This window comes from Lactuca virosa, chromosome 1, assembly GCF_052849685.1.
Source record: "Lactuca virosa cultivar CGN04683 chromosome 1, Lactuca_virosa_CGN04683_v6, whole genome shotgun sequence".
Classification (NCBI taxonomy): domain Eukaryota; kingdom Viridiplantae; phylum Streptophyta; class Magnoliopsida; order Asterales; family Asteraceae; genus Lactuca; species Lactuca virosa.
In genome coordinates this window covers 89210898-89235583 of record NC_136426.1, presented here as the reverse complement: position 1 = coordinate 89235583, position 24686 = coordinate 89210898, and the positions used below count along the sequence as shown (strand labels likewise).

Here is a 24686-nt window from a genome sequence, read left to right as displayed (position 1 = left end):
ACATACAAATACACCTTAATATATTATGTGGACTTTTTTGCATGCATTCTTCTCCGTTTACACTTATGTTAATACGTATGGAAGTAAACACGGGGGATTTTAATCGCACCCAAATTTCAAATAATTACCCTATTTACGAGACAGTGTTGACTATAGCAAACCTTAGAATCATTTTACCACTTTGAATTATACTGTATTTACACTTCAACCCTTTTTAGTTTATAGTATATGTATAATGTACAAATTCATTTTTAATTTGACGAATAAAAGAAAGATTGACCGTTTTATTATTACCGATTGTTACTTTTGCGCATTATTTATTATATTCACATGGATTGTATTATAAACATTAATATTTATCAAATGTTGATATACTATTCTTAAGGTCAAATCCATGAAACAGTGCCTTGCACTGTGCTCACTGCTCAAACATGTTCTTGCGTGCTCAAGATAATATCACAACTCTACCCAAAGATTGTATCTTAATTTTCACTATTTCTCAAACCTCACCATTCCTGTTTTGGTCTAAAACCCCGAGCCCCTCAAGGCGTAGAACACCAGTTGCTCACCATCGTGCATAACCACGAGTCTTCATTGCCGCCCATTGTTGTCTTCGTCGCCATCACCACCATCGCCCCTGTTAGACAAATATGTCTTCTGTTTAAAACCCTCGATTTTCACAGGTCTTCGCCTCCATCCATCTCTCCCTCTCTCAATCCAGAAACATAGATTGTCGTTGCTTATGTCTCTCTTTAAACCCTTTATGTAAAATAACCCTAATCGCTGCTCTTCCCAGGAACTTAAAAACGGACCATATGGATTTAAGAGGTGCATTATTTGTTTGTTTACAGGTTTACATGATTCTTGACTTTGTACATATTTCCTTTTGATTTTTCATTATGATTATGATGAGGATATTGTTGGGGGATATCATGTCAAATACTTGAGTTTTTTTTCCTAAAGTAAGGACAACAATGGTTGTAATCAGATGGTTTAAACATGATTACTCTTGCAATTCTTGATGAAGAGGAAGATGTGGTGCCCTTTGAAGATGAAGTTTTATCTTTACAAGGTGTTGGTAATCAAATTTCACTTCATATATTTTACAAGAATGTATTAAAATATATATTTTATTTATTTTTATTTTGGTTGTTTCAGCTAACATAATCATGAAAAAAAATCCAACATGACCTACCCATATTAATGCTTTTGAGCTCATCCCAAATGGAAGTACTAACTGGTCTCTATCCCCAATTAAGAAAAGCATACATATCTTTTTTCACGTTTGACAAAAATATTGGTTTGTTTTCATTTCTTTCTTAGTGATATTGTGTTGCTAATGGAACCTTATGTTTATCATTTTTTATTAGGTAAACATCGTGACAACCTTCAATAAAGGTTTAGAGATTTGGATGTCTGAAAGATGCATTCCCTTTGAACACATATCTAACAAGCTTCATTTTCTTATCACCAATTAAACTTGCGCATGTTCTATCTCATCGATATCATGTATACAAGGTTTAGATTGTGTTTCGATATTTATAGTTTTAATTATGATTTTTAGGTATCAGTTCATCATCGTCTTTCATCATCAAAATGGATTTTTTTGTATAGGGGCTTAATATGGATCAAAATTTCTCTCAAGGATCCTTTTGATTAGGGTCTTTATCCAAGGTGAGTCACATTGTTGGTTAAAATTTTAGATATTATGATATCTTTTAATTGATTACTGATTTTTGTTAACGTTTCAGATTTTAATCCACTTTTGAATGATAACTTTTGAGTGGTTATAGATTCAATAATAACTTTTTAGATTTTAATCCACTTAGTGTTCTGTTAATATCTTACACGAGTTATTTTTTGGTCTTTTTTGTTACTAAAAACTTCATCAACATTTTTGGTAGGTTAAGAATCTCAGGAGAGATGTTAATATTGTTGGTGTAGTATGTTGAGATCTGCCTCAAAGGTATATTGTTTCTCCTTTTAACATTATCTATGAAATTGGAAAATTGAGTTTGTTTGACCTTAAATTTTGTTGAAAGACGTGTGAAACTAAGGTTCCTGATTGGTTTAACCAATACAAATATGCAACTACATTTATATATAGTGGTGGGGTGTAAATACCCCAATTATAACATTGTACTTTCTTTCTTTTTGAAAAAGAAAACCCAATTATAGCATTGATCTTTAAGTTCTTTTGAAAACTACCCAATTGCACTTTCTGTTGCACTTTCTATTGGACCTGAAATCATTTAATTTACACCCTTTGGTTTACAAGAACATTGAAGAATAAAATTTTACTAAAACAAGTACCCAATATTGTACTAAATTATAGCTTTGTATTTTCATTCTTTTGCTTATTAAAGCATTTCATATAAACAGATATTGAACACGTATTTTACCATCAATTTTTTCCTTATTAGATTATTATACTTTTAAAGTTCATCCATTTATATAAGTTCTATTCATTTACTTATTTATTAAAAGTGATCAGAAGAAAAGGGTATAAAGGAGTATATTATCTATTTCAGTAAAGTGGAGTAAAGTTTAATATAAATTTTCAAAAAAATAGTAGTTTAAATAATATGGTTTTGCAAAGTTTATTTATTTAAAAAAAATGTTTAAAAACATTTTATTTTATTTTTCTTACTAAAACGTTGTATTTAAAAGTAGAATGTTATAATCGGGCATAATTTGAAAACAACCATCCAATTATAATATTGTACTTTCAAAGTACAATGCTTTAATAAGAAAAAGAACCTATTTATAGCATTGTCTAATGATTTTTAGAAACCTACTTATAGTTGATGGTTTTTTTGGTAGCCTACCTATGTATCACAAGTTGAGAAAGAAATACTTATATCATTTCTTGATGGTTTCTATACCTAAGTTTAAATAAGTTATGTATATGTTTGTATCTGGATGTATCTGTATGAATATGTAATCTATAATTATCATTTCTTTGCCATTAGTAGCAATGTACTTCCATTATATTTGCAAATATTCATTAAAACTAGCAGAATACACGCGCGATGCAGCGGTAACAAACAATTTCTTCGATAAATAATTTTATTTCGAAAATTAATATTTAGGGTATAGGTTTGTAGATTGTAGTATAAGAATAAGGGTTTAAATTTGGAATTCATGAAGTACGTTTTTATTTGGAATTCATGAACCAAAAGGTACAAGACCGTAAATGTACTATTTATCTCATATTTTTTTAAATTGTTTTCATTTATATTCTTATATTTTTATTATCTTTTACTTTAGGTTCTAACAATTTTCCATGTACACCTTTTTGTAGGGGTGAACAAAAACTGAATTGATTATAAAAAACCGATAAAACCACAATAAACCGAAACCGATTCAAAAATCAACGATGTGGTTTTCGATTTAAAAAAAATGAAGCTGAACGGTTCAGTGCAGTTTTTAGCAACAAACCGAGCCATATAAGCTGAACCACACCAAGCTTTAATAAAATAATAAATTATAAAAATTTATTTTATAAACATTATTTAAAATACTAATACTATATTTCATTATTTTGACTTTGACAAACTCTAACCTTTCAACAGGGGATTCAAAACAATTTCATTTTCATTTTGAGGGACACTTCAAAAAACTAAACAATTTTAATTTCTCTTTGGTTGTCATTGTTAGTGTTTTTAACTTCTAAACTTTGAAGTTCAAATGCTTTAAAGAAATGTGTTTATGCGTTTGTGGGCTATAAAAAAATATGTTTGTAATTGTAGAATCAAGAATGTATGCCATTGTTAACGTTTTAGGTTTCAAATGAATTAAAGAAATTACAAATGTGTTAGTTTTAAAGTCGTTTCATAGATGATATTAAAACTAAATTAGTCCAACATTACTTCATTTGCTTAAAGAATATACCACGATCTTCGACGTATGCATTTTCTTAGCTGGTTTGTTCTATTTGATATATTTAATAAAAATAACATATTATTGAAATTTTAATTAATATATATTTTATAATGAAGACATCAGTAATTACTTATTGTGCTTGATGGTGAATGTTAATTTATAGACAAATTGAGAAAAGGATAAAAAAAGGTGAACATTCAAAAGACTAAATATGTATAATGATGTTTGGAGGTTAATGCTTTGTTGCTTTCGGTTATCAAAAGAAGTGATTTCACAAAAACGAAATAAGAAGGAATATATGGTTTACGGTTTAAAGAAAAATGATGGGAATAAAAGTAAAGTTTGTTGCTATTTTTGGTTCTCTCCATGAAGTTTGTTGCTGATTTGGTGTCACAAAAGTTAGTCATTTTCTAGGACAGCTTCAGAATGTTGTTACTACTTCATTGATAAATGGTATTGGCTCTTGGTCTTAACTGCAACAATGCACACTGGCCTTTCATGGAGCATCAACATTTTTTGCTGCCACTTGTTATAGTGATCTGAAAAGGTAAATTCAATGTAACTTTTCTTAAAACTTGAAAATAAAAAAAAAAAAGTTATACTCTCCCTCATAACAATAAACTATATGATAAATTTGAATACTATATCTTTCTACTTTCACACACACAAACAAAGAAAACACACGAAATTCAACAAACACACACAATTGCACAAACATTGTACTTCCACTTAAACCAAAGACACACTACAACATTGTACTTTCATTTAGTAGAGTAGCAGTTCAGGTAATCGACAGGGTACCACCATCCAAAACAATTAGGTCCAAATATATTTATATAATAAAGAATAAAAATTATTTTGTTCCTAGTCACCTTACTAAATAGATAGCCAAAAACAGATTTTGCTTTGACGTCTTCTCAATTCTCGCCCTAACAATAATATCAGCAAAATTTAACCACTCACAAAATTATTGCAAAATAAACTTAAATGAAGAACAAAATAGGGGAAAACCTTTTGGGCTACTGAGTTCTTGTAGATTAAAATATTCAAACACAAACAGTCACATAAAAAAACTTCACCGATAACACTCACACAAAAAAAGTTCTATAGATCAAAAAAGTTTCAAACTTAAAGGTAACTTTTTAAAAATTAAAAACACTAAAATAAAATAAGACCAACTCTTATATTTTCGATCAGATAGAAATCTATAAAATGGATACAAAAGGGAAATTAAGAAAATAAAGGGTACATAAGTTCTCTTTTGTAACATGTGAAGGTTTCGACGGTGGTGGTGCAAGCCTTGGTGGCTGATGTGAAGAGCCGGATGCGGTGGCTGACGGTTGTGCTAGGGTATTTTAGCATCTTCAAAGAGGTGGAGAGACGTGGGTGGATGCATAGAAGAAGCTATTGGAACAAACCACCTGCAATCCATCAGGAAGAAAAAAAGAAACCTTTGAAATCGACCAATAAAACCGAAAAAAACTTTAAAATCGCTAAAATCAACCTGAAATTTCAGCAAATGCTTGTAAAATTGTAGTGTTTGCCTCCTGTTTCTGCAATAGAGAAAGAGTTGGATGAATACATGTGACCACCAAATAACCGATAAGTATATGCATAGGGGCTTAGAGAAAACTGACCTTGAAGTAGTGTGAGAGCCTGGTCCACGGTAACACTGGTTGTGAAAAAGGCGATTTTGGTGGTGCTTATGTGTTTGTCTGGAAGTGACTGATGGTGGTCACGACGGCGGTTATTGATGATGGCAGCGACAACAGGTGATGTCGGGGGATGTAGGTGTAGAACGGCGAAGGGGTGATGGTGTTTAGATCGGAAGAAAAATGTATAAAGGAGTATATTATCTATTTGGAGTAAAGTTTAAAATAAATTTTGAAAAAAATAGTGTTTAAATAATATGGTTTTGCAAAGTTTATTTATTTTTTTATAAAATGTTTAAAAACATTTTATTTTATTTTATTTTATTTTTCTTACTAAAACATTGTATTTAAAAGTAGAATGCTATAGTCGGGCATAATTTAAAAAGAACGATCTAGTTATAGCATTGTACTTTAAAAGTACAATGCTTTAATAAGAAAAAAACTCAATTATAGCATTGTCTAATGATTTTTAGAAAACCTACTTATAGTTGGTGGTTTTTTTTGGTAGCCAACCTATTTATCACAAGTTGAGAAAGAAATACTTATAGCATTTCTTGATGGTTTCTATACCTAAGGTTAAATAAGTTATGTATATGTTTGTATATGGATGTATTTGTATGAATATGTAACCTATAATTATCATTTATTTGCCATTAGTAGCAATGTACTTCCATTATATTTGCAAATATTCATTAAAATGACAGGCTTTTCCTTTTATAGCAATGTACTTTTAACGAAAAAATTAATGCTCAAACTCCCGCCGCAACGCGCAGGCTTAAAACCTTGTTATTAATATTTTCTAACTTTATATTATTTAAAAACCAGTTACGTATTCTTTAAACATAACAAACTTTTTCAAACATAACAAACTTTTTCAGTTAAAAAAAGTTACACCCCTTAAACTTATACAAGTTCCAATAAAAGTTTCAACTAATACACTTTAGGTTTATAATTATCAAGGTTCTAAATAACGTAAGGCGTGACTTGGCGGCAATGTCAAGCCTCGAGCTTTTCCGAGCCTTGGCGAGTCACGTCGTTTGTAAGGCGTGACTTAAGGCGGCAATTTTTTATATAATTCATATTTTTATATGTATTTTCTACTATTATTCATTTTTATACACATATATAAGTCAAGACGACGTTTTGGTAAAGTTTGGCGGCACATACAAGCCTTGGAGTCATGGCGCGCCATGGCGGAGCCATGTCGAGCTTTTTAGAACCTTGATAATTATTGACTTAAAATCAATATATTAACTTGAATTATTTCTTCAACTCTTAATATATATATATATATATATATATATATATATATATATATATATATATATACACACACGCACGATTGCGATACCATTTAATATTGATGTAAATTTTGATATATATTCAAGGAAATCAGAAAACCTTTTACCACAAAAAAAATTCAAAAAAAAATTATATATATCTAAAACGTGTATATATAAACACTTTCGCCAAAAATAATTTAAAAAAAAACTTGTATAAGGGTCATAGTTTTGTATAAGGTGATTGTTTGATGGGATGTGAAAGAAAGTCGTGAACACCAAACCAAACAACCTAAACCGTGTAAAATACGGTTCTGTGTTTGGTGGATAACCTCTTTGTAAATTGAACATGGATAAACCGATAAACGCTTAATCGAATATTAATACGGTTCAGTTAACGGTCAGTTTGGATACGAACACCAAACCGAATAACCTGAACTGTGTACCCAAAAACTGTCTAACCCGCCCGATGCTCACGTGTAAATCGTGTTCTGATACTTTAGAAAACCGAAAAGCAGCACATTCTGATACGTCCAAAACAGCCAAATAATTGTAGAGAAAATGGCATCAAGAATCAATCATATTAGTTAATATTAATATATGAATATTACTAGGTTATAACCCGTGGAATCCACGGGTGACAAAGTAAAAAAAATATTGAAACTTCAAAAGTATGATCATTAATCATAGATTTGTAAACTTAGATGTTTTATCAATATCAGGTGAAGTGAATATTTGTTTTCGGCGAATGAATTTCTTTATCAATTAGTTTCCTTTCGGCAGACAGGAAATAATTAATTTTGTTGATTATTTTTTTGAAACATTTCGTATTCCAAAGAGCATCAAAACACGATATATATTTTTATTAACAATTGGAAAGATAATTAATCGTTTGACACGTTTGTTTAACTATTATATTCATGATTAAACATTTATTTGTTAATTTTCAACTTCGATCACTGTTGTATACTCGTGTATGTTAGAGAGTTTCCCAAGAAATATATATTTTCTTAAAATACATATTAATGTAAAGTTTTATTTAAAATGTCTCCAAAATTTATAAAGTAAAAATCAATTTAATGTTTTTATATAAAAATATTATCCCACTACCACTCTAAAATTTACAAAGTAACAATCAATTTAATTTTATATATAAAAATATTATCCCACTAACCCACCGAATATAAGGCAATTACTTAATAAAACATTTTTAATGTGTATCTTTTTAGTTTTTCTATTTTTTTATGTCTTTATATAGTTTAAATAAACTTACAAGTTATCATTAAAACATCAAAATAAACAAAATAAAAAGTATTACATTTAATATTTATTTACAATTATTTTTAACAATTGTTGTAGTTAATTAAAGTTTTGAATAAGTAAAATGTAAATATAAACAATTTGAAGTTGCAATATAAACTTTGTTGGTTCCTCCTCGCCACTTCTTACATGCGAAATATTTCTAATATTCAAATAAAAAAATTACTTCTAACAATAATGAGGTGAAAACCTGTATACCACAACAGTTAACAAAATAAAATAATATAGACGATAATAAAAATATACTCACCAACTAACTATTAGCATTAAACCTTTCTTATAAGAAAATTTTTAACTATTAGCTTTAAACCTTTCTTATAAGATAAATTTACACACTAAAACATGTTGCTTACAACAATAATTGAAGTATATTATCATTATTCTTATTGCTATTACAATTTTTATTTTTATTATAGTAATTCAATGTTAATTTAGAAACACCAATTTTACAACCAGGTATAACACAATTTTTATTTTCATCATTTGGGTCAAAGAACACCCCATGACCCCATAAGTGACTCAATGCTCCAAAATAAATTACTGACATGTTGGTACCAGCTAACCATGCATCTCCTATTATAATGTTGTTGTTCTTGATCTAAAGGGACAATCGACCATAAAAGAAACACCATTATGCATTGCATTGATTTTTGTTCTTTGACCACTCATTTTAGGAACTAATTTAAACCCAAAAAATAAAATGTAAACTTGGATGTTAATTAGAAAATAACCAATTCTCAGCAGATGAATTCCTAAATGTAGGAGATTTCCAACTTGATGACCACATAGGCAAAAATATAAGAGCAAAAGATTTAATTAGGCAATCAAAATAATAAATCAACTTCAAAATATTTAGTATAAGAGCAATTACAAAGGTCAGGTGCATCCCATAATAAGCTAGATGAACATATCTACAACAATAGTCAAGAATCTTATGCAATATATTGAAATGAACCAAAACTCTAGCTTCCAAAAAGTGAAAATCGAATAGATCTTTACGTTTGTAGACGAATACTTCATGGTTACCCAACAAAATGTCTTGAATAGAGGAGTTGTTTATGAACGAAGTGCTCTCATAAAATGAAGAAAAAAAAGGATGCAAAAAGATGAAAATACAAATAAGTAGTCAAAAATCGACTTGTATTTGAAAGATTATGTAAAAAAAGAATATAATCATTCATTTTTAAAGAAAAAAAGATAATGTATAATAATTTAAAGGTTGATTTATAGTTTAAAAGGTGTAATTTTGGATTCTTTTTAACTTCATTCAATTAAATAGAGACCTACAGACACATCTATAGTTTTCAACTTGCATGTTCCAATATAAATTTAAAGGTTGAAGGCATACCCAGGAAATTTTTTAAAATGACGTGAAAAGATTAAATACAAGATATAGCAATGTAGTTGTAATTCTTTGCACAAGCATATGGCTACTGTCATCACAAACCAAAAAACTTTCATCAAATGGCATTTTAGGTGTTACATAAACAATCAAACATTGCAGGTTTCATGATATGAAGTAGATACCTTGTTTGAGTAAATGAATCTTTAACAGGAAAGCCAAATGATTTGTTCACAATATCAGACATGTCAGAAAGAATCACCACCTTTTATCAAGGATTGTTTATTGATACATGAGAAGAATTTGAATGCAATTAGAAATGTGTAGAAGCAAAGGGCCTTGAAATTAAAGTAAATTGTTGAACCTTGATACCTTATTTTACTCACTAGGAATCAATTAAAACACAATCAATGAACATTTATAGACCTAATATTCAAGCATGTAAAATCAAAAAACCATAAAAAAATAGATGCGCATTAACAGATTTAAACATTTCATACCTAAAATTCAAACCTGTGAAATAATAAAAAAAATCATAAAATCGAGGAGGAGCCCCACCCATCGGTTGAACTGATGTTTCACCTATCAACGACGTCACTCCCCAATTGAAAGGAGTCATGTTAAAACTCATTTTGTTATCATCGTCATCCAGAAGAATCCCTAAGCTATCGACCAATCCAAAAAAATATAGAAAGCACTCTTAAAGTAGAAAATAAGCTCTAAGATCCAAAAAAGAGCACATATTTTGTCATGATCAACTTCCATTTTCTTTCTCTTTGAATCCATCTGTTTGCAAGCTTGTTCTTGAAGGTACCAAAAGGACCTTCAACTATCGTCTTTACATCATAGTTTCCATCATAGCACCATGATCTATAGCATAATGGTTCAACCAACAACATCAAAACTTGAAGTATTAACTCACAAGAACTTTTGAAAAAGCTGATGTTTAAAGGGGATATCTTTTCCATAACCTTTTTACCAAGATCAAAAAACTAAAATAAAATTGCAAGACTAAACTATCATGGTATTCTAGGTTAAAAAGAAACACCAAAGGAGACAAATATAACATTTTATGATACCATACACATCAAAGTTTTTCATTTGGGCAAATCATCGAACAGTTGGCTTGCATTATGAAATATAGCTATAACTTACAAACAAAGAGGGATGATGCTATCTTGCCAATAGCCAACCCTACAGATTAAAACTCATGATTCAACAAATAAAACCTTAAGGCTAATGAGCAACTTATCAGGTTGGATATTTGTGACTTTACTGATGCATTTTCACAAACACCTTGTAGGCACAAGCACAAAGATAGAACTATATAGGTACAAATAAGAAATGAAACTGATAATGCATATATTCAATCGACAAATAAAAAGATTATAAGAGACGGATTTCAAGAGATTGCTGAAAAATGTTCGTGATTCAAAATTTGAAAGAGGGAAGAACACAAACCGGACTGAGATTCTCCAATTTGGTATTCCTGTAATAATACAACCATCCAAGTCATAACTACTTTCTGCTACTAATTCCTTTATCTACAGGGATCAGATAGTAGATGAAAATATATGATTTGATGTCAAAACGTAAACATTTTCATATCTGAGTTCGAAATTAACAACAGAATCTAATAAAAACTATTTTAATAAACTTTCTAACAGTTCTCACTTTACAAACTATATCATGATGGTCAAATCCAATTCAAGTCGTGGTCCTATATCAATTGCATATATTCAATACTCTCATTACAAAATCGAAAACAATATGCTAAGTAACCTCTTGATTAAGAAAAAATCGATTGATATACAAATGCCAAGAGAGGCTTTTTCTTATCCTTCCCACTTCATCTAAAATCTCATGAAACTCAGAAGTCAAATCGACCATTTTTTTCCAGAACCTTCAGCCAGATCCAATCGAATATTATATCATAATATAATGAAAATATATCTCCCAAACCATAAATCCGAAAGTTTTACAAATCACGTTAAAAAAATTGTAAACACAATGGTAAAATACAACATATGAACAAAGAAAGAAGATGATGATGATACCGTCAGATTCTTAGAAAACGCATAAACCCTAGTCGATGATTCTGCTCTGATGCCGAAACATCCCATTATAATCCCTTGATACCGATAGATTATCTTCGTTTTGCGATCAATGCGTAAATTACGGCTTCAATTTGGGAGGATTTGAATTTTGATTTTGATTTGAATGTGAGACGAATGATTATGGAAACTACTTCAATACGGTATATAATACAAGTCAAAGGAAGCAAGAGTAATTTGGGAAATTCAGTTAGAAGATAGGAGCGGGAAAAATCGATTGGGAAGGGCTAAGAGAATGCCACGTGGCAAAAATGTACTTATTTATTAGATTAGGGGAATGAGATTTTTTCCGTCCCCCGGTACGTTGAAACGCTAAGCGGCAGATGGAAAAATATGTGTCCCAAATTTATTTTCGCATTTTCAATTGGACATATATATATATATATATATATATATATATATATATATATATATATATATATATATATATATATATAGGCCACATATTTCAAATGAAAACAATTATGAAATCGAGAACGTGAAAAGTAATTTGGGCCATCTTTTTCTTTTTGCTGCAAAACCATCCAACGTACCGACGCGATAAAGGAACGTAATATTCATATGTGAATATAAAGGTAAGTATATTCTCGCATATTACAAATATGTCGCTTAAGTGCTCTTGCGTACCGGGACGACGGAACAGATAATATTCATATATGAATAATCACTTGAAAATATGCATATACTTGTGCCGGTACGCATGAGGGTTTTGCGGCAAAAAAAATATGGCCCAGATTTGTTCTCGCGTTCTCAATTATATAATTGTTTTTTTTTAATGAAAATATGAAAAATTAAATATAATAAATTGTAACTTTATCATGTAAAGTTTGAAAAAACACTTTATATCATGTGTAGTAAAATATAATAAAAGAAATTATTTCATTTAATAAAAGAAAAAATAAAAATAGAATAGATTAGTCATCTCGTATATGTTAATTATGATGTTGTAGGTTAAAATGGGTGTGGTTAACAACACCCAATATAGTAAATTAAAAAAAAAACTGATTTTTTTTCTTCTTAAATATAACGAATAAAACATAAAAAATATGGATGATAACAAATTATTATAGCAATCATTTGTTTGGAATTAGTGTCTAAGAAGAAAGGGCTATTTAATAAACAAATAAATAAATAAAGTTCATATTATATTTAGCTTATATTTTGTACTACAAAATAATGAGATCAATCAATAATTTAATAATTTAACTAATAGAAATCAATGTTTATATTTTATGCAAACAAAACTTACAAAACTTATAACATGATATTTGGGTTTTGGGTAGCAACCACAAGTGAGACAAATATAGACAAGACTATTGGGCTATGAAGCCCGATATGGCCCAGTTATATTAAACGCGAACCCTAATTTTTGCATCCTATAAATTCATAAAAAACTTTTATAAGACGGTTTTCAATATTTTGGTGCTTCTTAGTTCTAGGGTTTTGTTTCTTCTCAATCTGCGGAGATGGTAATGACCTCATACATTTTTTTTCTTAATTCCTTGAAAGCCACTTGATTTCGTGTAATGACGATCGTTGTTTCTGTTTGTTGTTCTTGAATCTGTTGATTGAAGGGTAAAGGAACAGGGAGTTTCGGTAAGAGGAGGAACAAGACACACACCCTATGTGTGAGGTGCGGTCGACGCAGCTTTCATCTACAGAAGAGCCGATGCTCTGCTTGTGCGTATCCCGCTGCTCGCGTCAGAAAATGTAATTTTTCTTCTACTTCTCTCTGTTAATGTTCTTTTATACATACAGATCGCTTCATCACTTGTTTATTTTATTAGCTCTAAGAGAAACCTAGTGGTTGCATTTGATTCTCTTTGCTTGATATTCATGTTAACATCAGCCTTCAATCTCACTATAATGCCGTGGATATGTTTTTTTTGTTAGCTTGGGGAACTCTAGAGCAAATATTTGTGATAAACTGATCGCTTTTCTTTTGTGATTTTGTAATTTGTGTTATGATCCTTCTCGAATCTTTGAGCTACAATGCTATGTGTGTTCAATTATTATCTCTTAACTATTAACTGATGTATTCTCATATTTGAAATTCACTTGATACTCGTGAGCAGCACATCAATAGTCTATCAATTAAAATCATTCATCACTTATTTTACAGTTTTTGCTTTTATGTTTCAGACAACTGGAGTGTGAAGGCAATCAGAAGGAAGACCACAGGAACTGGACGCATGCGTTACCTTCGTAATGTTCCCCGTAGGTTCAAGAGCAACTTCAGGGAAGGTAATTCGAGAAAAATAAGTCTTTTTTTTTTTTTTTTAATTCTCTAAAAGAAACACATCTATATGATTTAACTAGATTTAGGTATGCCCTCAATGAGTGTACTTTTAAGTAAAAAGGAGAACAAATTTAGTGACCAGTTTTATTGTTTTCAGGCACCCAAGCAACTCCAAGGAGCAAAGGAGCTGTTGCCACCGCTTAAATTTGAAGTACAATTTTGTTTGATTTTCTACTTTATATTGTTATTGGAAAACCAACCTTTGAAGTATTGTTTTTACATTAATAACATTTTTGTTATTTTTGAGTACTAGTAAGTTGAATTGTTCTAATTCTTGATATGAGAAGGCATTTACTTTCTAATTGTTTTTGTTTAGATCCTACTCATTACTTATGGTCTTCTTTTGAATATTCTGGCTGCAAACCCTAATAGCATCATATGCTTTGGAAATATTTTTGACATTTTTTTTATCGATGTTATCTCATAACAATCCACCTATCAAATAAGTAGAAGTTTTTATTAAGCTGAACAATATCACCTACGAGTGTGTGGTATGTTGTGGCATGTTCGTGTCCATTGAAGTAACATATAAAAATATCTTATTTTTTCTGTGTATTTTTATATCATTTGTTAATTTGTGAAATGTCTTGGCGAGTAAGATGAAAATTCAATTCGTATTATGAATGCTTCCTTGAGTCTTCAAGAAGTGAAGCATTTTGTTGAGTGAATATTTGGCTTCAAAATCCTAAAATGTCAAAGACTACATTGGAACTTCATCTCAAAATGTTTGTCTTACTCCGGTAGCAAACTATGCTTATTTTGATGATGGAAAGCTTGGGATATGTAATTTAGGAAGTTCAATGGTGATTGAATTAGATAAACTAAATCCAATTTAGATTCGTAATTCATGGTTGATGTTAAGTAATGAAACCCAATAATACATGATTGAATTTGTTTCAATTAAGAGGTATCAAATATATTTTTATTTTTTTTTATCATCTTCCTACACATATTTTCCTATTTTTTTCCTATCATCTTCTTGAAAGTTCAAGGTGTCATATTTAATAAAATCAATAATCTTTTATTAGACAAAACTGTAAAATTGGTCCCTTGGTATAGGGTCTAAAAAGTTTTCAACTTGCATGGTCCAAAATCAAGAATTTCATTTGGTTTTACTCCCAAAATCATGAATTTTTTGTGAATTTGGTTCATAAAGCGCATCTAATGACCGTTTTGCCCTTCTAATCTCTCTCTCTCTCTCTCTCTCTCTCTCTCTCTCTCTCTCTCTCTCTCTCTCTCTCTCTCTGATTTGGTCCGAACCCCATCTCTCATCATCTCCATTCATCGCACCTCCATTTTTCCGGCAACACCACAACCACCACCGATTATCACCTCCTGTCCATTTCAAAGACAAATTTGGGTTTACCAACAATTCTTCCTATAACACCCCTTTAAATTCACCACCTAGGAATGGCAACGGGGCGGGTTCGGGGCGGGGCATGGTTTCCCAAACCCGCCCCGATATTTTTCGGGTATCTTATCGGGGCGCCCCATTGGGTTTCGGGTTTTCCCGTCGGGTTTCGGGTATCCTATCGGGTTTATAACAATTTATAACAAAATCTTTATTCCATTTTAGGGTACCCGATGTCTTATAAAAAATACATGTTCTAGCTTCCCTTTTAAACTAAAAATATGATGCATCACTTTAATAAAATAAACTGGACGTTATATTAAAAATTATTTGATTTAAGTTTAGTATAGTACGTCAAAACATAAATAATTGTTAATAACTAAAAAGAATATTTGATTTAAGTTTAGTGTAATACGTTAAAATATAAAAAATGATCATTCACACCATATTTTTTTAAAAACTAAAAAGATTGTCCACAGTAAGTATTTTATCTTTGAATGCGTTCAATTAACATCAAAAGGATTCGTATATATATATATATATAATCGGGGCGGGGCGGGTCGGGGTGAGGAGAACCCACTCCCTGCCCCGAACCCGATAAAAAACCCGATAACGACCCGTAACCCGACCCGAAATGATCGGGTTTCGGGTCTCCCCGTCGGGTTCGGGTTTTTTTTGCCATCCCTATCACCACCAAGGCTTAATCTCTAAATAACAGATCATTAAATTCACGAGACTTTACCAATTCTCAGGAATCACCAATCAAGACCTGCTCTATTCCCTACAAAAACATCAACAGACTATCTATGTTTTCAACTCAAGATAACACAGTAATAGGTGATTCCAGGGAGGAATCATCAATTTCTGAACAAATTCTAGGTGGGGAAAATGAAATTGAAACATTAATGAAAGGGCAGAGTAAGGAGAAGGGGTGTAGATCAAATAAACAAATGACCAATGATCTAGAGTTTACCAAAGCTTCAATCGAGAGGGTGTTTGGGTATCAGCAATGGAGTCATACTTACAGATAGTAGGCACTTTTGGGATAAAGACATCAATGGTTGTGTTTCTTGGACTTCTAAGGAGGTTACACGTCAGTGCTGCCGCATCAATTAGGGTGGTTCAGAGAGTGGTCGGTGATTGTGTAAATGGAGAAGGAGCTAGGGTTAGGAATGCTTCGCGTGGATCATGAATGATCGTTAGCCTTCATGCCTTCCTTCACCACCTTCGATCCATATCCACAGTATCAACCAGAGATCCATCTCCACTATGGACGACAAATTGGGGGTGAGGGTCACCATCAGTGGTGATAAGGATTGTTAATATATATATATATATATATATATATATATATATATATATATATATATATATATATATATATATATATAGACAAATAAAAAAATATAAAAAATAATATTAAGGGCAAAATAGTCCTTTCAACTTTTTCAGAACCAAAACCAAAGGAAATTCTTGATTTTGGACCATCCATGCAAGTTGAAAACTTTTTGGACTCTATCCAAAGTTTTTTGAATATCATAGGGACCAATTTTACAGTTTTGTCTTTTTTATTACACTTGTCATCATCTTAAACTTGTCTATCATCTCAAAATGGTAGAAGAATGGATAAGAAAAATACATTCGAGGTCTTTCATAAATTGTTTGTGAAATTCTCGTCATATTAAGGAAATATTTTGACTATCTTTTGTGAAATTTGTAAATTTTAGTTTTATGAGATAATTCTAATTCAGCACATCCATTTGGTAATCTTACCAACAAACATGTTTGCACTCAGATCCTCTAAATCATTTAGAATTTGCCAAACAATCGTTATGATAGCTTCTTTATTTTCTAGAACTTCAACAATACATTCTAAATGGGATTATAATCCATCATTAAATAATAATAATAATAATATATAGCACCATGAGCAAAAACTCCCATCATAATGTAGCTTGAATAGTAAATTCTTGTGCTATACATAAGCAGGTAAATAATATGTATTGAGCTAAAAAAAATTAATAACCCCTAAAGAAGCTAAGAGTAAGGTCTAATCAAAGGAAATTTATAATTGTCAAAAAAAAAAAAAAAAAAAAAAAACTTACGCCATCATCCACAATTCTTCCTTCCTATGTTGAGCATCTCAATATTTACAACAATGTAACCATCCGAAAAATAAAATCTCAAAAAAAAAAAAAAAATGCATCTCAAAGTACATGCTTCTTTCCCCGTAATAGTTTCCAAAAATAACCAACAAACAAAAACAAAATGAAAACAACAAATCCATCAAATATGAAGCATACATGGAACTTCCACTCATTAACTCTTCTGATTTTCATGTTCCTTCAAAGACAATCTTTTAAACCATTGTTTCCAAGCAGCATCCTGTTGCTGCTCAAGCCAAGAAAGAAAACAACTATCCAACAAGCAGAAAAAGTTTACATAAAGAAGTTGATACCTCACTGGAACAAACCGAAAATTCGCCACCTGGACAATCGGCCATATCCCACCTTCTAGAACCAATGCAGGAAGAAAATCTCTTTTCACATCTTCTTTTACTTGTTTCACACTCTTCCCAGATGCAAAACCCATGTAAGTGAAGAAAACAAATAAATCCACAGGCCCAAATATGATCCCATCAAGTGCTACTTTAGTTGCAACAAATCGCATTGATTTTGGTTGGTATTGAAGTTTCAATCTTAATAATCGATCTAGACCTTCATACCTGTAAAAATTATAATCTCATGTTTGTATTGACATTAAGATATTAATACAGTTTTTGAAGATGAAATCAGTTGTAAGTTATAACTAACCAGAAGTGACCAACGGGTCCCACAAATGCCATTCCAAATAAGCTAGTGTTAGCCACTCGTCTCCAATTGAGATGAAATTCTTTATCTTCCTCCTGTTATAGTATTGTTCCATATCAAAAAATCAGCCACTTTAGGATTAACCCTAGAACAGAAGATTTCTCCTTGAATACACACATCTAATGTAATACATATTTCGACGATTACAAGTCATTTAATCACAAATGCACAAGGGTCTTAAAAATACTTGCAGAATCAAACCATTTGATCGTAAACCCTCTCAACAAGAACACTAAAAAACGTATCGATCATAAATACTCGCAGTCAACAATTATGTAAGCTTGAAATACCTAGAAGAAAATATGAACATATAAGTCGAATGAAGAAAACTTACAGATTTTATAAGGGGTTTTTTCTTGACAGCAGTGGCATGGGTAACTGTTTGAGCTGCAATATCACCAAGCCCCCAAATCACACCGGAGCTGATGACCTGTGTTTTCAACGGATGTACAGCTAAACAATTTTGATACCATCTCCAGAGCTTCAACATTACTATACCGTACAATTTTCTCCAGAATTTTTAAGCAAAACGAGAAATAAATAAACTGGGAAAACTTCTAGGTTTTTTCTAGGGTAAACTGAATGAAATCTTTGTTTTCGTCTTTTGTAACAATCGATAGCTAGAGTTACGAAAACGAGCTTCCTCTTTCACGTAAATTCTTCCTATTTGTGCATAAATTAGGGGTCGAATGAATATCTCGTGTCTCGATAGGGTTGGCAGAAAATGGAATCGAAATTTTCTGTAAGATGGTTGAAGATTCAATTTTAGGGGTTTTTGAAATGGAATTGAGCTACCCACCAGGGCTGGGCTGGACTTCTAAATTATAAACTTAGTCCCTGGAGTATTCACAAATATGCAAGTTTGATCCATTTGTTTATTTATTTTACACTGGTATTATAAGATAACCATTTTTGCATAATATTATCTAATGAATTGGTCACTCAGTTGTTAAATGAAAGACATTTTTGTTTATTTATCACATTCATCTTCGTATTTATTTGTTTATTCTACAAGCTTTTAAAAGATGAAAGATTGTTTAAGTTATAAGAAAGAATTATATAAAAATGCAACTTTATGAGAAGAATAAACAATGATAATTACATAAGACTTTTTATAATAATCCAAAATGGCCAACTTCTGATTTTGAAATTGGATGTTCAGGAATGCTAGGGTTTTGATTTTGATATTAGGTGAGAGGAGTGATTAGGTTTTGATTTCAGAAAAAATTAATGAATATATTATTTTTAAAATTAATATTGTTTTTCTATTTAAGGTTTTAATTCTTATGTTCATGTTATTGAATATGGTTTAATAAAGTATTACTATTTTGATGTTCTTGAGTTTGTTTATGAATTTTGATTTAAAATAAATATTCAAGATAGTTATGATGTTTGGAGATTGTTACGGGAAATGGTTTGGATATCTCCAAGTGAGACACCTCAAACTATGGTAAAGAGGGTGGAGAGTTATGATGATAGAGGTTGACTTATAAAGAAGTTGAAAGTTAATGTGCCGTTGTGCAAAAGATAAAACAGGTACTCAACGACTCTACGATGAGGAAACTGGTTGGTTAGCAAGGAGTTTCCCTACGGGAGGGAATCTACTACGGATGAATTGATACTGACATTGTTGAGACTTGAGACTCAAAATTAAGTCATGTGTTTTATTCACAATCTCGAACATGTCACCATGTAACTAATTAATTTTCGCCCTAAGGGCAAAATAGAAATTGTCACTCTCTAAGGACATTACCTCATAGGAAATGAATGTAGATATAAAATTAGAATAATGGAATAATATAAATCTTCAATTACTTGTTCTATTTTTATGTGCATTTAATTATTTATCTTTTTTTATACATATTTACTATTTTATAATGTCAGTATTTCTAATACCCCTACTTTCATTCACATGACATATGTGTACGGTGTGCATATTCTTACAGTAGTTATAACACCCATGTTTTCATTCATATCATTATATGTCTATGGTATAGACATATTCTGAAACATCCCTCGCTATAGTTTAAAATACGTTTTTTAAAATCATTTGATCTTTAATAAAACAAATTTAGAGTTTTAATTATGGAAAATCATATTGTCCCATAGTTTAAAACAAGTTTTAAAAATACTTTAAAATATATTTGTGCATGTCCAAAAGTACCAAAAACATAGATTTTTGCTTAAAAGATTGAGGTGGTAATCAATTTAGTAATTATGACAAAGTTCAAATGTAACCTCACAATCTGAGACCTTTAAAATATCTTTGATATCTTCTAAGCAATTCCTGAGTCTTCAATCTAAACATAAGTCAACATAAGTTAAGTAATAAAATTGTCTAGTGAGAATATCGGAGGTTGATTCATTTTGATGTAACGTCTCAAAATTTATAATAAATTTAAACTTTTAAAATTTCATTTGTTAAATTTAAAATACCATTTGTTCCATTACTTAACCGAAAACCGTTAAGTTTAACTGAAGACATCCATAATAATAAATTATATTGTGTTTCATAAACCACCAATCAAAAACAGTAGAAATAAAGTCTAGAAAGTTCAACATTTATAATTAATCATCAAGTCGAACCATGTGTACAATCATGTTGTGCCTTTCCCTTTACTAATACATGCAATTCCTGAAACAATAATTTTAAGAGGGAAAAGGTAAGCACGAGGTTTAGTGAATTCCAACACAACATCATACATCAATATACATACTTTACACATGTCACACAGATAAAACATACATACCAACGATTTGTATTTCAGTCATATCACATAGGTAAACATCCAACGAACAATCAATCAACAATCTAGGCATATGATTCAGATAAATAAACAGTATAGTACCACACATGCAAGTCTAAGAACATGTCACTAAATGAGCATCCATGAAGGACTCGACATTTCTGCCTTCATTCTATTAACTCAACATTACTACCTTCAGTCTACTGACTCGACATTACTGCCTTTAGTTTATTGACTCGGCATTTCTACCTTCAGTCTATTGACTCAGTTTTTTTTGCCTTTAGACTACTGACTCGAAATTTATGTATCTGGTCCAATATACCACACAGCCTGGTACTACCCACATATATCCTACAATCACACACGAGCTAAAGAAAATGATATATAACATCAATATCATGTAGTGAGAAACTCACCTCAAATCTAACGTAGATCGCAAACAAGCAAACACCAAAACTCCAAAGGGTCAAGGCACTTCCTTTTTCCCTATATAAGTGTTATAGAGTATTAATAAACAAACCCTTAACCCTTGATTCCACTAATTAATCCCTAAAATGTTTTTCAACTTTTTACATCAAACTGTAGTCTTTTCAAGACTTTTTTTTTTTGCTCCCCTTAGACCCTTTAATACAAAATATCATTTCATATACATAGCGTTCAGATCAATATATTTCCAGGGATATATTACACTGATCCTAATTATGTTTCTATGATTTACTATGGATTTTACAAAACAACATATTAATGCAACTAAATTCGGACCTGTCATTGAAAATGACACTTTTCACCCTAGTTAGGGTCATAAATAAGTCAAGGAAAAAATCATGGAACTATTAGACTCAAAACCTGAACTTTGGGCACTGATGTAACACCAAGATTTTTATTAGTGATAATGTTATAGCTGGCGTTCTCTCTTAGTATTTGTATTTAAACATAGGGCATTGTATCATATATATATATATATATATATATATATATATATATATATATATATATAGAGAGAGAGAGAGAGAGAGAGAGAGTCAGGTTCAAATGTAGATTGACATCTATTGTGCGGACGTGTGGACAATGCTATTATGTGAGAATGATAAAGAAAATATGTTGTTTGGTAATATAAATACGTTCAATCTTACATAACTATTGTCATTATCACGCATTCTCACTAATTAAATCATTTATAAGGTTATTATAGACTTTTTATTATTATTCTCATTTTATCATAATGTTGTCAGAATGTTTATTGAGTTGTATTTTGTAATAATGAAATTGAGTAAAAAACGATGTGTTGTCCACACGTCCGCACAATAGATGTCAATCCACATTTGAACCTGACTCTCTCTCTCTCTCTCTCTCTCTCTCTCTCTATATATATATATATATATATATATATATATATATATATATATATATATGTGTGTGTGTGTGTGAGAATGATAAAGAAAATATGTTGTTTGGTAATGTAAATACTATCAATCTTACATAACTATTGTCATTATCACGCATTCTCATTAATTAAATCATTTATAAGGTTATTATAGACTTTTTATTATTATTCTCATTCTATCATAATGTTGTCAGAATGTTTATTGAGTTGTATTTTGTAAGAATGAAATTGAGTAAAAAACGATGTGTGAAAACAAAAATAAATAATAATTAGTGAGAATGCATGAAAATGACGATAGTTTTGTAAGGTTGAACGGATTCACATTAGCAAACAACTTATTCTCTTTGTAATTATCATAGAATAGCATTGTCCACACGTCCGCACAATAGTTGTCCATCCACATTATAACCTAGCCATATATATATATATATATATATATATATATATATATATATATATATATATATATATATATATATTGAATAAAGATCCTCTCCGCAAGTTGTGTTGAGAGTTGTTAAACCTTACATGGTATCAGCCATATCTTGATCCTTCTCTTCTGTCGCCGATTACCTTCTTGCTTCTCTCTCGTCTTCATGGAAATCGGTGATGATTAATCCCCCTTTCTCTAAACACCCTTCTCCATCTTCTTACTATTAAAATTTCTTCCTCCAATCATCTTATCTGGAGAAATCAGATCCTCCCTGTAACATCCCAAAAATTGAGGCCAAAAATTTCGTTTTTAATTAAGTGGTTTATAAATCAGTTTATCAAAACATTGCCAAGACCATGTCAATACATAAAACCATGATATCATGTCTCAAAACCAAATCATCCGAAGTAACGAAATATCAGAGTACAATCCCAGAAAACTCTAAGCGGAAATCATGTGTGTATGTGTGATGCGATGCTACACCGCCGACTCCTTCCCCTTGGACGAAGAGGTACCTGAAACCAAAACTGAAACAATAAGCACAAAGCTTAGTGAGTTCCCCCATCATAACACATACCATACAATCACATAGCATACATACTACCGGGCAATTCTGGGGCGCCCGTCCTACCCATGTCAAGCCATTATGGGGTGTTGACCTACCCATGTCAAGCCATTCTGGGGTTCTGACCTACCCATGTCAAGATATTATGGGGTGCTGACCTACCCATGTGAAGCTATTATGGGGTGCTGACCTACCCATGTCAAGCTATTCTGGGGTGCTGACCTACCCATGTCAAGCTATTCTGGGGTGCTGACCTACCCTCCGGTCTATATCAACCGAACACAGGGACTATTTCACCCCCTACTACTACCACATAATATCATATCATAATCATGTTGTCAGACATATATGGGGTGTCCGAACTACCCATTGGTCCTAGCGACCGGATCGGGGACTAGTCCCCTACTACTGATACTATCTCACATAACATAGTAACTAGCAAACTAGCATACTCACATATCTAGCAATCTAGCATACTCACATATCCAACAATAACAGACCATACAATTATCACAAAGATAATCGTCCCAACTATCAATTACTAATGGGCCGGCCTTGGTGCCTTAGACCCACTTCTACTGGAAGGTAACTCACATCGATGTCGTGTAGTGTCTGAACTATCCTTGGCGTGGAGGCCGGCTCTCCTCGACTCCTCAATCCCTACACGACAACCTTCAAGTCATCAAACCGAACATACAACCCTAACCCGGGTCAATACCAAAACCAGGCAAAGTCAACATTGGTCAAAGTCAACACCCAGTTGACCTGACTCGCCGAGTTGGTCTACCAACTCGTCGAGTCCATACTCCACTAACCCGATCCAACCTCGACACCACTCGTCGAGTCTAGCAAGAACTCGACGGGTTCTCCTTCATTCAAACCATCGGGACCATCTTCATCCGACTCGCCGAGTTCGTTCATGAACTCGTCGAGTTCATCTTCATCCATAAGAAGATGTTCAGTCTATGACTCGTCGAGCTCCTCTCGAACTCGCCGAGTCCGTCTTCATAAGTTGGGAGATTGTCTTGGACTCGCCGAGTCAGTTCTAGCACTCGTCGAGTTCCATGATTTCCAGGTCCAAGGCAAACCCCTAGCAGGCTGAGCGTTCCTTCCACTCAACCAAAACCATTTCCAGAAGACGTTTTTGGGGAAAAAGCGTCTCGACTCGCCGAGTCACCCAAGTGACTCGCCGAGTCACCCAAGTGACTCGCCGAGTCCCTCCTTGTCCATTACTATACAGTCGATTTCAGTGGGACTTAATGCATCCAAATCATAGATCTGACCTCCTAGGGTCCCTTTTATACGTAAAGTCACGAACTTGATGTCCATGCATGGGGGTCTTTGGCTCAAAAATCCATAAAAGATGGCCTCCTAGGTGCATGGGGAGTTCATGGCTGCAAAATGGGCACCTTTGTGCCATAAAACCCCCCAGTAGACCTGGATC

At 31.8% G+C, this 24686-nt stretch overlaps 2 protein-coding genes and 1 long non-coding RNA gene across 3 annotated transcripts; 1 reads left to right on the top strand and 2 right to left on the bottom strand.

The window, feature by feature from the left end:
• Positions 1 to 5063: 5063 nt before the first annotated feature.
• LOC145105556 (uncharacterized) lies at positions 5064 to 5717 on the bottom strand. The gene is made up of 3 exons (XR_013707352.1): positions 5523 to 5717; positions 5390 to 5438; positions 5064 to 5306 (listed from the first exon to the last, which is right to left on the bottom strand). It is a non-coding gene; the product is annotated as an uncharacterized LOC145105556 (long non-coding RNA).
• A 7264-nt stretch (positions 5718 to 12981) lies between these two features.
• On the top strand, positions 12982 to 14194 carry LOC145150464 (large ribosomal subunit protein eL37z-like). The gene is made up of 4 exons (XM_079075276.1): positions 12982 to 13062; positions 13168 to 13303; positions 13736 to 13837; positions 13990 to 14194. The coding sequence occupies exons 1-4, from the start codon at positions 13060 to 13062 to the stop codon at positions 14034 to 14036; spliced, it is 288 nt and encodes a 95-aa protein (XP_078931402.1). The 5' UTR covers positions 12982 to 13059; the 3' UTR covers positions 14037 to 14194.
• A 3158-nt stretch (positions 14195 to 17352) lies between these two features.
• Positions 17353 to 18885, bottom strand: LOC145150448 (uncharacterized). Its single transcript, XM_079075274.1, has 3 exons — positions 18448 to 18885; positions 18057 to 18148; positions 17353 to 17968 (listed from the first exon to the last, which is right to left on the bottom strand). The coding sequence occupies exons 1-3, from the start codon at positions 18601 to 18603 to the stop codon at positions 17563 to 17565; spliced, it is 654 nt and encodes a 217-aa protein (XP_078931400.1). The 5' UTR covers positions 18604 to 18885; the 3' UTR covers positions 17353 to 17562.
• Positions 18886 to 24686: the final 5801 nt, after the last annotated feature.